The sequence below is a fragment of the Balaenoptera borealis genome (assembly GCF_965194805.1).
Source record: "Balaenoptera borealis genome assembly, chromosome: 10".
Classification (NCBI taxonomy): Eukaryota; Metazoa; Chordata; class Mammalia; order Artiodactyla; family Balaenopteridae; genus Balaenoptera; species Balaenoptera borealis.
The window spans coordinates 14456770-14469234 of NC_138874.1; the positions used below are offsets into that span (position 1 = coordinate 14456770).

At 53.3% G+C, this 12465-nt stretch overlaps 1 protein-coding gene across 2 annotated transcripts in view; it reads right to left on the bottom strand.

Moving 5' to 3' along the window:
• The window catches only part of GALNT2 (polypeptide N-acetylgalactosaminyltransferase 2), a 179046-nt gene that overhangs the window by 61250 nt on the left and 105331 nt on the right, over positions 1-12465 (bottom strand). For both annotated transcript variants that reach the window (XM_082339697.1, XM_082339696.1), the window contains exon 3: positions 2883-3036. In XM_082339697.1, coding sequence (XP_082195823.1) covers positions 2883-3036 — 154 coding nt within the window. The remainder of the gene's footprint in view (positions 1-2882; positions 3037-12465) is intronic.

Here is a 12465-nt window from a genome sequence, read left to right on the forward strand (position 1 = left end):
GGAGGGCCTGGAACAAAATCTCAGGGGAGGAGGAGCCAGCCCTTGGGAACACTTCTTTAACCCTCATGGTAGCCAGACGTCATCATGTTACAGCGTCGCATGAAAGACAAAGGCCGCAAGATCAGGAACTGGAGAGTCCCGGGTCGCGACCAAGGTCTGTATGACTCCAAATCCCTTGTTCTTAATTAACCTCCACCTGCACTGCTGTCAGATTTATCACAAGTGAAGACTGAACTCTACAGGGCAAGCATTTCCATCGGTCTATACAAAGAGAGATACTGCAGAGCCAAAAAATATTGTATTTATATATGGAGGTCAAACACTTTAACAGCCCTCTATTAGATATGGAGGGGGGTGGGATGATGCAGAGCAGGAACTTGACCTCCTTAACCTGACGGTCAATAATATTGGTTGCTCTAAAGCTGATACTTTGAAGGCAGGACATGGCCTCAGTTCCAGGCATCAAATTGACTTTGGGGAGATTTTAATTTAGCCCAAATCCAAAAAACGTGGAAGGCAGCCCAGCTGCTACTTTCACACATGCAAATGAACATGACACAGTAGCTGGAACTAAAATTAAAGCCACCTAAAACACAGCCCACTGCGGGATGAATATTCAAACATCTGTTTGGACAAACTCGTATTTCAAAAACTGAAAAAAAAAAAAAAAAAAATATATATATATAGTTTTGAGGACATTTAAGGGACTTGCAGTGGAGACAGAACCCCGGCCCACGCGTTGATGAGCCATCAGAAAGGGCACCCTTTTCTCTCAGCTCTGAGGAAAGGTCACAGCAGGAAAGCAGCCCTTAAACCAGTGAGGTGAAACCCAAACCATCTCATGGAGATGAAATTCAAAGCGGTCAATTCCAGTCTCCAGGTACGATTTTTGAGCTAGATTCCGCTAGAACCTGAACCCGCTCCTGAGTTTAGGCCAGGCCCCAACGAAAAGCCGCGCTGGCCCTTTCTGGCCTTCAGTCACTGCTCCTCTTCACCGGGCAAGTTGGGAACATTGCTCTCTGTGCAGCAAGGACAACCTTCGTGTCCCGCCCCTGAGTTGTGGAGAGCGGCTGGCACAGGCTGGGTGCGGTGGGCCCACGAGCCTGGGGATGAGGGTGGCGGGTACGCGTGCGTCTGGGACCCTCCCCTGACGTGCAGGCGGGCACCGCCCTGCGGCCGTGCACCCAGCTTCAGGACTCTCCCGGAGCCCACGCGGTCCCTGGACCCCTGTGAAGCAACCCCTATTCCAGATGGGTGTTTACCAGTTACCCGTGCTGACTTGAAGCAGCAGCCCGGCACAGGGGCTGAGTAAAGCTGCCTTAAATATAAATTAATGGATTACAGGGAATATTAAGCAAAGACAATCTTCTGGGCTGGATTCAGAAAAATGATGAGATTCTTAGTATCATGTGCAGTATATATGTTTATATATCAATCATATGTTTCACATATTATATCACACACACACACACACATCCGGAGTCTGAAAGAACTGTAATTCTACACACTTGTGAGCTGTTCTGGGTACACGGAACTGACTACAACGCCAAAAAAGCTAGGTAAGAGCAGGGAGAGAGCACCTGTGTGGTTAAGTGGCGCTTACACGGTTGCGAAGTCCCCCTGAAAGCACGAGAGGAGAGGAAAATCCTCTTTCAAGGTGCGCTATTTAACTCAGAAAACAAAGCCCAGCGTTAACACGTGTTCACGTGGCGCTTGGTCCCTCTTGTCTCTCTTCAGCTCACCTGCCCCTCAGTCCCGGGAACTCACACCCAGGGAAATGGGACCCGGCTGGCCCTGCGGGGGACCTGCCTGGCACAGCCCGGTCACCGGCCTCCTGCCCAGATGCCTCCCGCTCAGGACTCACCTGGGCGCCCGCCACCCGGGTGCCCTGAACGCGCTGGACTGGAGCAGACTGTCCGAGGGCAGTGGTGCCCCCTCGCCTCCTGCCACCCCGCCCCCTCCCCATCCGCCAGAGCAGGAGCGGCTTGTCTGGCTGGAATCCCGGGACCTGAGTGCAGCGGACGTGGCATCCACGTACCTTTACGTGACGGATGAAGGACTCTAAAAGTAACCAGGTGAGCAGGAAGGCCTCGCGGCACCCAGGGCAACAGCTGCCCTCCAAACGCGGCTCCTTATTTTTTAGTACAACAAGACTAACCGTCTAAGGACCCCACTGCGAACAGCCTCCCAATGAAAGATCGTTACCAGCAAGGTTCAGAGGTACAGAGTGGCAGTGAGGGTCATGGTATCACTTTCCTAGTCAGTGGTGACAAATGCACATTTGAGCGTCTGGAGGCCTGAGAACCCCCAGGTCCCCGAGGAATCTAGGGAAGGACGTAGAGCAGAGCCTCCCACCAGCCCCAGCACTCGAAGTGGGGAGATGGTCCCAGGCCCCCCGCCTCCGAGTTCTGCTCAGTTTAACATCGACCCTGCGGGGCTGTTTCTTTCCCCTTTCTGCTCTCTAGAACATTCCCAACTAAAGCTTCCCAGTAAGCAAGACTTTAGCGCTTCCTCCCATTGAGCTTGTGAACGATGGAAAGCAATTTTGTGAATGGATTTTAAAAACCACAAGTGACCAGTATAGACGAGGGTGGTCACGCCACTTTCTCTCAGTGACTCTCACGCTCTGACCAGCAGCCTGCAGCCTCTGGACACACCAGGGGCGTCGGGAAGATTGGAACCCAGGCCCAAGCAGCCCTTTCACATCCTGCGGGTGAAGTCCCATTGCCACGTGCCTCGGAATTCTCCTAGTTTTCCGGCCCCGTAAAGACACGGCACACGCTGTCTTGCAGAGCAACAGAAACAAGGAGCATCCTGGGGGAAAGTACTCACTGTGAGGCAGGAAGTGGCCAGGGCGGCGCCCGCCGCGGGCTGACACTTACTGGTCGTGCCTGGTGTCGGGGACGGCTCTGTCCATCTGCAGCTTATCGCTCTCCACTTGGTTGAACTTGTTGCGGGCGTAGGGGTCCTGCCCGGAGCGGACCATCGTCCCGCCAACGTAAGCCTCCTGGTTAAAGTCCCGCCATCGCACTTTCCCTGCAAGGAGCAGAGCAGAGGGTGTGGGACGAGGGCACGAGGGAACAGAGAGCTCGGCCCCAAGGCCACGCGTCAGTGCGACTTCCACGAACAGCGCCAGGGCTGCCGCTGCCGGCAGTTCTAACCAGCGAACCACCTGAGAACAGGCGGCACCATGCCTGTAAACCGGCAACCTGAACTGTTACCGTTCGTAGCGTGAAAGTTAAAGCCAAGACTTTGAGTATCTGTCCCATGAACAGAATTCTACGCCAGTCAAAGTATCCCGGAGAATGGCACCATTGACACTCCGTACAAAAGGAGATATGCTCTGCTTGTCCCACCTTTCCAGGGATTACAGTAATGCCAAAAAGCACCTCAGACACGGTGACAAAGATCCTGAACAAATGAAAGTAAGGCATCCCATCGTGTCACATCAGGCGGCACAAAATAAGTGTTTACACAAAAATAACACCCCCAAAGAACAGGACACCAAAACAGCCCCGGAGAGACCTCCTCAGAGATACTTCCTGCAGCCACTGCCACATCGACCCCATGACATGGTACGTGAAGCCTTTTCTGGCACACTCACACCCTGGCACACTGATGTCCTAGGACACACACGCCCTGGCAGCCTCACATCTTAGCACATTCACACCCTGGCACACTCACGTCCTGGCACACACCCCCTGCACTGTCACATCCTTGTACACTCCTGTCCTGGGACACACATGCCCTGGAATGCTCACACCCTGGCACACACCCTGGCACATTCACCCTGATCACATTCACCCCTGGCACACATATCCTGCATGGTCACATCCTTGCACACTCAGTGTCCTAGGACACACGTGGCCTGGAATGCTCACACCCTGGCACACACCCTGGCATATTCACCCTGATCACATTCACACCCTGGCACACATATCCTGCATGGTCACATCCTTGCACACTCAACATCCTAGGACACACATGGTGTGGAATGCTCACACCCTGGCACGCTCACCCTGATCACACTCATGTTCTCAGCAGGAGGGGACGGACACCAAGGTAGTCTGGCCTGTCCACACATACGTTCGCCTTGATTCCACTGCCTGGATTAGCTGTTGCGGCTCCAGGACCCAGCACAGGGTTCTCCAAGGACACGCGCTGGCCTGGAAGTTTGTGCCAGGGTGGGGTAGGGGCAGTGCTGGTGCAGCCTGGGATCTGCAGGGAAGGGCACTGCCGGGTGGGGCGAGCCCGGACAAGCCCGGGTGCGAGAAGGCAGAGAGATGAGCAAAGGCACCGATGCGTACAGGGAGAACAGTGGGAGGAAAGATCGACTCGGGACCAAACAGAGGTGGGACTTGCTGTCCACCCGCCCCGCCCCGGGCTGCAATCTCTGTTTACCACCTGCTACCTCTATGATCTTGGGCAAGTTATTCATTCTTTGAAACTAAGTTTCCTAAAAATAAATAAATACATAAAATGACAAAAGATTTTTCAGGAGGATTTAATGTGCCAATTCAGTAGATGTGCAAACTCAAACCAAATTAAAAAATAAAAAAAAAAAAAAGGGAAAGAAAAACAGTAACAACAACCCCTGTCCCCTTGAAGTGGTAAAGCTCTAGTGGTCACAGTGCCGTGACGAAACAGAGAAACAGGAGGCCAAGGGGCGGGCAGCTGGGGGCTGCTCTTCTACAAGGTCTGGTCTGACTGAGAGATGCCCTCACGAGGCAGCGTGGCCCTGTAGCCGCCCTGGGGAAGAGCATAGGGAACAGCAGCACCGAGGCCCCGGGGCGGGGGGCAGGGCCCCTTCTGCAGCGCGTCAAATGCTGGGCATTTGGTTAAGATCAACAGTGAGTTATGACACTAGCGTGTGTACCTACATGCGTGCTTGCCCAACACAGGCCCCTCCGCACACCATCAAAAGAATGCCATGTTCCTTTCTCTATTTCAGAGATGAGGAAACTGAGATCCAGTCACCTGCGATTTGTTCCAGGTCGTAAGTAAACTTTCTATCTAAAAGCCCATCCGCTTTCTTGTTACAACTGTCCTGCGAGGTCAAAACCCCCATCTCATCACAGCTGGTTGCCATGGAAATGATGCTCGGGGTCACAGAGGTCCAGCCTCTCAAATAGGAAAGCAATTCCAAAACCCATGAGCTCCCAGGCTACGGGGTGATCCCGTGCCCCTGGTAAATGTCTGGCTACGGGAGCTGGCCCGCGTGCCCGCGTTCTCTTCCATCCAAGATGAAATGTTTCCAGCACACGTTTTCCACGCTGACAGCCCTAGAGATACCTGTGGATCATCCACTCTCCCCACCTTTCTGCCTTCACCCTGTGCTCCAGCACACCAGCCCCTCCTCCTCACCGCATGACCTCACCCCTCACAGGCTACGCGAAGCAGGAGCCTCGGCCAAAATCTACCCCAGCTGCGCCGACCACAGAATCCAAATGAGCTGGCTCCCACTGATTTGTTTAATGGCCTGAAAACTCTTCACTGCCACAAACAACTTGGAACTACGTCACCCCATCCAAGGCCAGAGGAAGGACCATCACCCAAGAGATGCTTGTCTCCAGTTCTGCTTCTTGCATGGAGAACTGGGGTCAGCAGGAAGAGGGCTGGTCGTCGGGGGTCTGTGTGTTGGGGTGGGGGGTAAGGCCTCTGCTGAGCTCCTGGACCTTCAATCTCTTTGTGCCATCAGACCCCCAACCCCTTTCTGCAATAAGGCAGCACAAGGTTTCATGGATGCCTCATGTCAATCAGCTCTGGGGCTGGGGTTTTCCCTGCCTCGGCCCCAAGCCATTGCTGTGTACTAAGTGTCGACTACATGCTAGGTATCTCATTGGTTCCTGCGGGTACAACAGCGAACACAGAGCTGATGCCCACCTGTGGAGGTCACGCTCTGGGAGACTGCGGGGGGCTGCAACAGACAAGAAGATAATGACCATGGTAACAACTGCAGCACTGAAGCCTGAGCTAAGTGCTCAGATGGTGAGGACTGCAGTTCTATGGAAACACCTAACAGAGGAGCCCGGTCTGGACCGAAAGGGGGTGCCGGGAGGTGAGGGGCTCCTGGGGAAGGAGCATCTGAGCTGAGAGCTCAGCAGCCAGCAAAGCAGTGGAGAAGAAGCCCTCTGTGACTTCACAGAAACACATCTTTCTTCAACCTCCAAAGAGGGTGTGACCACCCCCCCCACAGAGGCACCCCACAGTGACCCCTGCTCTCTGACATGACATCCTCTATAGCACTCCTGGGGGTCCTGCCTGGCCCGGTGACAGTTAATTTCCCAAGGCACACACCATTTTACTGGAGACAGATTATAAATGACTTTATAGCTTAGTGATATGTTAGAGTGCAGCAGGGACTTTCAGAAATGTTTGACTATGACATACATCTCACATCGTGGCCCGGACGTCATGCTGTAAACACACACACACAGCTGAAACGAAGGTTTTCCCTTTGCTACATGTGAACACATAATATTCTATTGTTTTATGTGGGTGTGACTCATAAAACTGGCTCCACACTCTAATAATGGGTCAGACCCACTGGGCTACAGAACCATTATAGAACTCAGTTATTTCTGTATTACACAGAATTGCTAGGGTTGGAGCAGAGTCAGGAAAAAGCAGCGAGAGCAGGCTTCTCAGAGGGAATATATGCCTGGGTCCAACCCCAGGCAGAAAGGGAAGCAGCAAGTCAGAGGCTGGAGAGAAACCATCAAAACCGTAAATATCGTGTCTGAATATACGGACTTTTTAAAAACGACACTCATAAATCATCTTGTATTTTTATCACCTCTTTAAAATCTTAGAAAGAGCATTAGAATGAGAGTTTCCAAAAAATACACGAAAATCTAGTGAAAACGGACTTGGCGAAGCAGAAGCAGTGGATGGAAAACACCCCCCAGATATGAAACTTCTCATGAGAAGACAGAAGCCAGCTTCGGCACCGAGATGACAGGAAAACAGAACAGGTGCTGAAACAACAGGAGGGGAGAAAGGGACCTTCACCCCGAGGAGGGCTGTGGAAACCGCTCGCTTATTACACGAGGTTCTGAAGGTCTTTACGAGGAGATTCATTTCCAGAAGACAGGCCTTCCTAGACGTGGTCTTTGAAGCTGAAGGAGGGACTGTGCGACCCTGAGTGTTGACACCTCTGGTTCTGCACGAAGGTGAGGCTTCCTGATGGCTCCGTCAGGCTGACACCCCCCGCCCCACTGACAGCCCTCAGGCAGCCTCCCAGCCCCTTCCACAGACACCCGTGGCCGCACAAGTCCCCCCCCTCCACCACCCTTCGAGGCCAAGATCGTCCCCCAATGTCCCTGTGGTACCATTTCTCCCAGGGTCAGGAAGGGGCTCCTGGCGGGCAAGGATCAGCCTCCTGCTTTGCCCGCGGCCCGGGCTGATCATGGGGAAGCGCATCTCTCAGAAGAAGGCCCGGCTCCCCCAGGTGGTCTCCCGCTGCTGACACCCACACCTGAGGACTGCTCTCGAACGCGCCGGACATGGGCCCTAGACCTCCTTGCACTGGTTTACAGGCTTTTACTAAATGGCGCCCTCTCAAGCCGGCCTCCCGTCCCCTCAGCCAGGAGCCACGGCAGAACCCGGGCCCCAGGGACAGGACCTCTGGCCCTGTGAACGTTAATGACAGAGATCTGATCACCATTCCGGCCAGCCTCGCCCCTCGGCCCTCCACGGGGCAAGGCCTGTGAGCTCTTACTAAACCCACCATCCACGCAGAGCCCAGGTGAAACTGTGACACTAGAAGGCAGGGCTGTTTGGTTTTAATGCACTTACTCCGCCCTGCCAGCTGCCAGCAGCCTCCCAGGGCGGCCACCTCCTCCAGGAAGCCTCCCTGGCGTCCCCAGCTGCAGCCCCTCCCCAGGGCCTTCCTCACACGCTGCTCCATCCCGACAACGGCTTTCTCACACACCTACTGTCGCAGGGCCTCACAGGGTTTACCACCCCTCCATCTAATAACTAACTCAAAATCCTGCCGAGGCTCACCTCTAACTGCTGTTTGCCCTGCTCTGCCAGCACCTCGGCCGCTCAGCGGTCCCCAGGAACCACGTGCCCTGTCTGTATACGTTCCGGACTCAGAGACGCATTCATTTAAAGCAATCTGAGGTCTCTTCAGCCGCTCAGCCTCCAATATTCTCCTAACAGCATCGCTGTAGGCTTTCCAGTCTGGGCATCAAGGTCTAGATGGAGAAGCCGGAGATCAGCTCGGCTTCCTCTGCCTCCTGCCGGTGGGGGGGGGGGGGGGGGGGGCGGGGGGGGGCTGGATGACGACTCAGCCTGTCGTCCCACCCCCTGCCCCCGCTGCTGGCCCCAAGCACCTCCCTCTCACGGTCAACTGCTCGGGGACCAGCCGCCCCCAGTTCTCCGCCTCCCCGGAGCCGACAGGGCTGGAACCCGCGGCACAGCACACGTTTAATGACTGTTTAAAACCACACCCTGCAAAGCCCACGTCCGACCTCGGCATCCCTTCCAGCCTCCGATAGTTCTGTGGACGCTCCCAGAGACCCAGGGCCCCGCGGTCACTCTGGCCTCCTCTTCTGCTCATCTGGTCTCTGATGGGAGCTCCTCACCCAGCGGCCCCGAGCCGTCCAGGTGGGCAGCAGGAAAGGGCGCGGTGCCGCCGCTCCGGCCCTCCAGCCAAGACACACAACGTCCAGAGGTAGGGAGAAGCCGGGGCCCGGGGTAGCCGCCTCTGGGAGAAAAGCGCCAGGACCTGGAGAAAGGTGGGGACTGGGAAGACGGCTTCCTGCCCCTCCTGCCACTGGTCCCCTCCGCAGGACACACATCTGTCCACTGGCCGCCCCGCCGTCACCACCCGCGGCTCCCTGGCCCAGCAATTTCTTCTTTTCTTCCTTTCCCGTCTCCGACTTACTTGGCCACTAACATTCTTCCTCTCTCACCCCTGCTGCCCCTCACAAGCCTTTGCCCTTACTTTCTGGAACCCAGAGTCTCTTCGCTCTCCCCTTATCCACCCACCAGGCCTTGAGTTACATCTGTCTTTCCAGAAACTTTTTCTTCCTAGTGGAGTTTTGGGATTTCCCCTTCTGCCCATCTTAACCAGATTGCGAACAGCACAGCATCCCTGGAGCAGAGGCCAGACGGGAATCACAGCCATGCGTGGTCCACGGAGCCTGCCCGGGGCGCGGAGGTCGTGGGGGCCCCAGCTCTGTGCCCTGTGGGGTCAGGGCAAGGCCGGCTCACGCAGGGTCCTAAGTGCCACTCAGGACGTCACTGCCAAGGGAAAGCTCGTTCTAGGCTCCTAATAACCAATCCTCCAATTACCTTTTAGGAAAGACGCTTTTATATTCAAGAAACTGCTTGCCTTTGGATGACTTGTTCAATTAACTTTAAAATAAGTTTAAACATTTCCAAACACCATCATCTCTTCCTTAAAATGTTCATTTTTACTAAACCTCGTATTTAAAGAAACAATGATGTAAATCTATGAAAACGAACGTTCAAAGGATTAACCCCATGAAACATATGGAAACACCAAGACACACGTGGTCTTCAGATTAGAGACGGCTCAGGTGGGACAGTCCTTTGGGGGGTCAGGACCCTGCTGACACCCCCCCCCGAGGGCAGCCTCGTTGTACACACCCACGGGTGCACGAGGGGAAGGGAGGGCCCTGCTGTTGGGGTCCCTCCAGCCAGGGGACGGGGGCGTCTGGATGCTGTGCTGGGAGCACGGCCACGCTGCACATCTTCACTCAAGTCCTCCCCGGGAAGGACGGCTTAAACAAACCGAAAGCTAGCCTGTGTGAAACAGCGAGTCTCTTCTGGGAAAGGGGCTGAGGAGGGAAATAGAATGAATTCTAAATCAAAGGACGAAGCTCTCCGATTCAGTTTAGACTCTCAGTTGACCTCAGATGGAATGTAATTTTACTATGCTTGAAAGGAAAAAAATTCCTCATATTCTTCCTCTAGAAGGTCATAACGCTACACCACAAAAGAGGCCGGGATTACAGACAAATATATCCATTTCAATAACAAAGACATGTAAATACTACTTTATTATTTGTCACTGGAGAGCTGATATGACAGGCTTGTTCACCTGTGAAAAACTGTCTCCTGAAACAAGGGATCCTACACGATTCATTTTTAAGGATGAAAAAATAGAAAATTCAAAGGAGTGATTAAAAGCTAGTTAGAAGAAAATAAAAGAAAAAAATCAGACGCTATAGGGTAAATACTCAATTTATTTAAAATTCTTTGTGCTGTCAAAATAACTAAAACCCACCATGAAAGAGTCTGATTTGCATTATGAGATCTACACCTGCCTTGAAATCAAGGAATCTTCCTATACATATTTCTTTTCCAAATTTTAAATAGAAACTCCTCCTTCTCCCTCTATGTGTGATAGTGTCTAAACACAATAAAGTTAGTTTGTTGTACATGGTTTTTCATCCCAAATATTAGTAAAAATATCAAAGTGAACCTACTACGCAGAATTGGGGCTGATACGTGAAAGGCAGGAGGACAGAAAGAGGGCGTCGCTCACCAACGCCCACAGGACAGGTGCTCCGTACAGACCCAACGCAGCACACCATCACCCTGCAAAGTACATGTGACCACTACTGTTTCCATTGTACTAACTGGGCAAGTGAGACTTGGATGTTAAACTAAAATGATGGAACCATGGGACTTCCCTTGTGGTCCAGTGGTTAAGACTCCGCACTCCCAACGCAGGGGACCTGGGTTCGATCCCTGGTCAGGGAACTAGATCCCACATGCCGCAGCTGACAGCCTCAACTAAAAAGATCCCCCTCACATGGCGACGAAGATCCCGTGTGCCACAACTAAGACCCGGTGCAGCCAAATAAATAAATAAATATTAAAAAAAAAAAAAAAAAGATGGAACCACAAGTCAAACCCAGGTCTCTCTCTTCCCAAAGCCGTGTTCCTTCCACTGTGGATGCCAGCTCACTCTGAAGTGGGTGGGACTGCAGCCAAGCACCAAAAAGCAGCCTCAAAGCGCAGTTCCCATTCCTTCCCCAGGGCACCCGCGCCCCCCCCACCCCGCCCCGGCCCAGTGCAGTCTGGGTGGAGGGCGTGGGGTCTCTCTCTTGAAGGCGGACATCACGTGCTGCTGGAGGCAGAAGGCCCCAGGGATGCACGTGTGAAAATCTCCCCACTAAACCCCTAACATGAAGCCAGCTGGAGCTGCCGGCCCTGGTTCCTTTCTACAGCAACGCTGCTTCCTGTAACTTCCACTCTCCGGAGTCCCCAATAAAAGGAAAACAACGAGCCTCTCTTCTGTGGCACCTTTTCAAATACTTGGGCATCGTGATCCCACCGCGCCCTTCTCGGCCCTCCGTAAAAACACCCATTTATTTTAAGTGCTCCTCATGGGATGCTGTTTCCAGCCTCCTCCCCATCTGAGTCACCATCATCTGGACCGACTCGAACTTAATGAGCATCCCTGAACAGCCTGTGCCCAGAACAGAACGAAATAGTGGAGGGGTGGGTGACAGCACGGAGGGCACTGGACGCTACCGGAATTGTTTTGGGCGCTGTATTTCTACTAACCCAGCTCAAAATCTTTTAAGAGCTCCACCCCTTTTCCGGCTACCGACCTAAGTCCTCGGTTTTGCTTTCTTACTCGTTGGAATGGGGGAAGGACAACAGAAGATTTGATTTTTGGATTTTTAAAAAATTAATTAATTAATTAATGGCTGCATTGTGTCTTCGTTGCTGCGCGGGCTTTCTCTAGTTGAGGCGAGCGGGGGCTACTCTTTGTTGTGGTGTGTGGGCTTCTCATGGCGGTGGCTTCTCGTTGCGGAGCATGTGCTTAGTTGCTCCGCGGCATGTGGGATCTTCCCGGACCAGGGCTCGAACCCGTGTCCCCAACACTGGCAGGCGGATTCTTAACCACCGTGCCACCAGGGAAGTCTACTGCTTGCTTTTGCGATGCTTCTCTCGGGATACTGAGAGGTACTTCTTTTCCTGACAAGGACACTGTGCAGATCCCGGGGCCTCAGGCGAAGCGGAGCCCCCTTCTCAACCTTGAGAAGGAAGGAGACACTGACACACACTACGTACCACACGGAGGAACCCTGAGGATGCTGCACCAGTGGAAACAAGCCAGTCACAGGAGAACAAATACCGTGTGACTCTCCTGTATGCGAGGTGCCTGGAGGACAGCGGGGAAGTAGATGGTGGGCCAGGGGCTGGGGAGGGGAACGGGGAGTCAGTGTTTAATGGGGACAGAGTCTCAGTTTGGGAAGATGAGAAAGTTCTGGAGAGGGATGACGGTGATGGTCGCAGGACAAGGTGAATGTACTTAATGCCACTGAACTGTGCGCTTGAAAATGGTTAAAATGGTAAATTGTATGTTATATATATTTTACCATAATTTTAAAAAAGCACAATGCTGCAACCCACAAAACCCCTCAGAATGTAACAGGGAAGAGCTAAATGGGACTCCACGCTAGATCTGTTTCT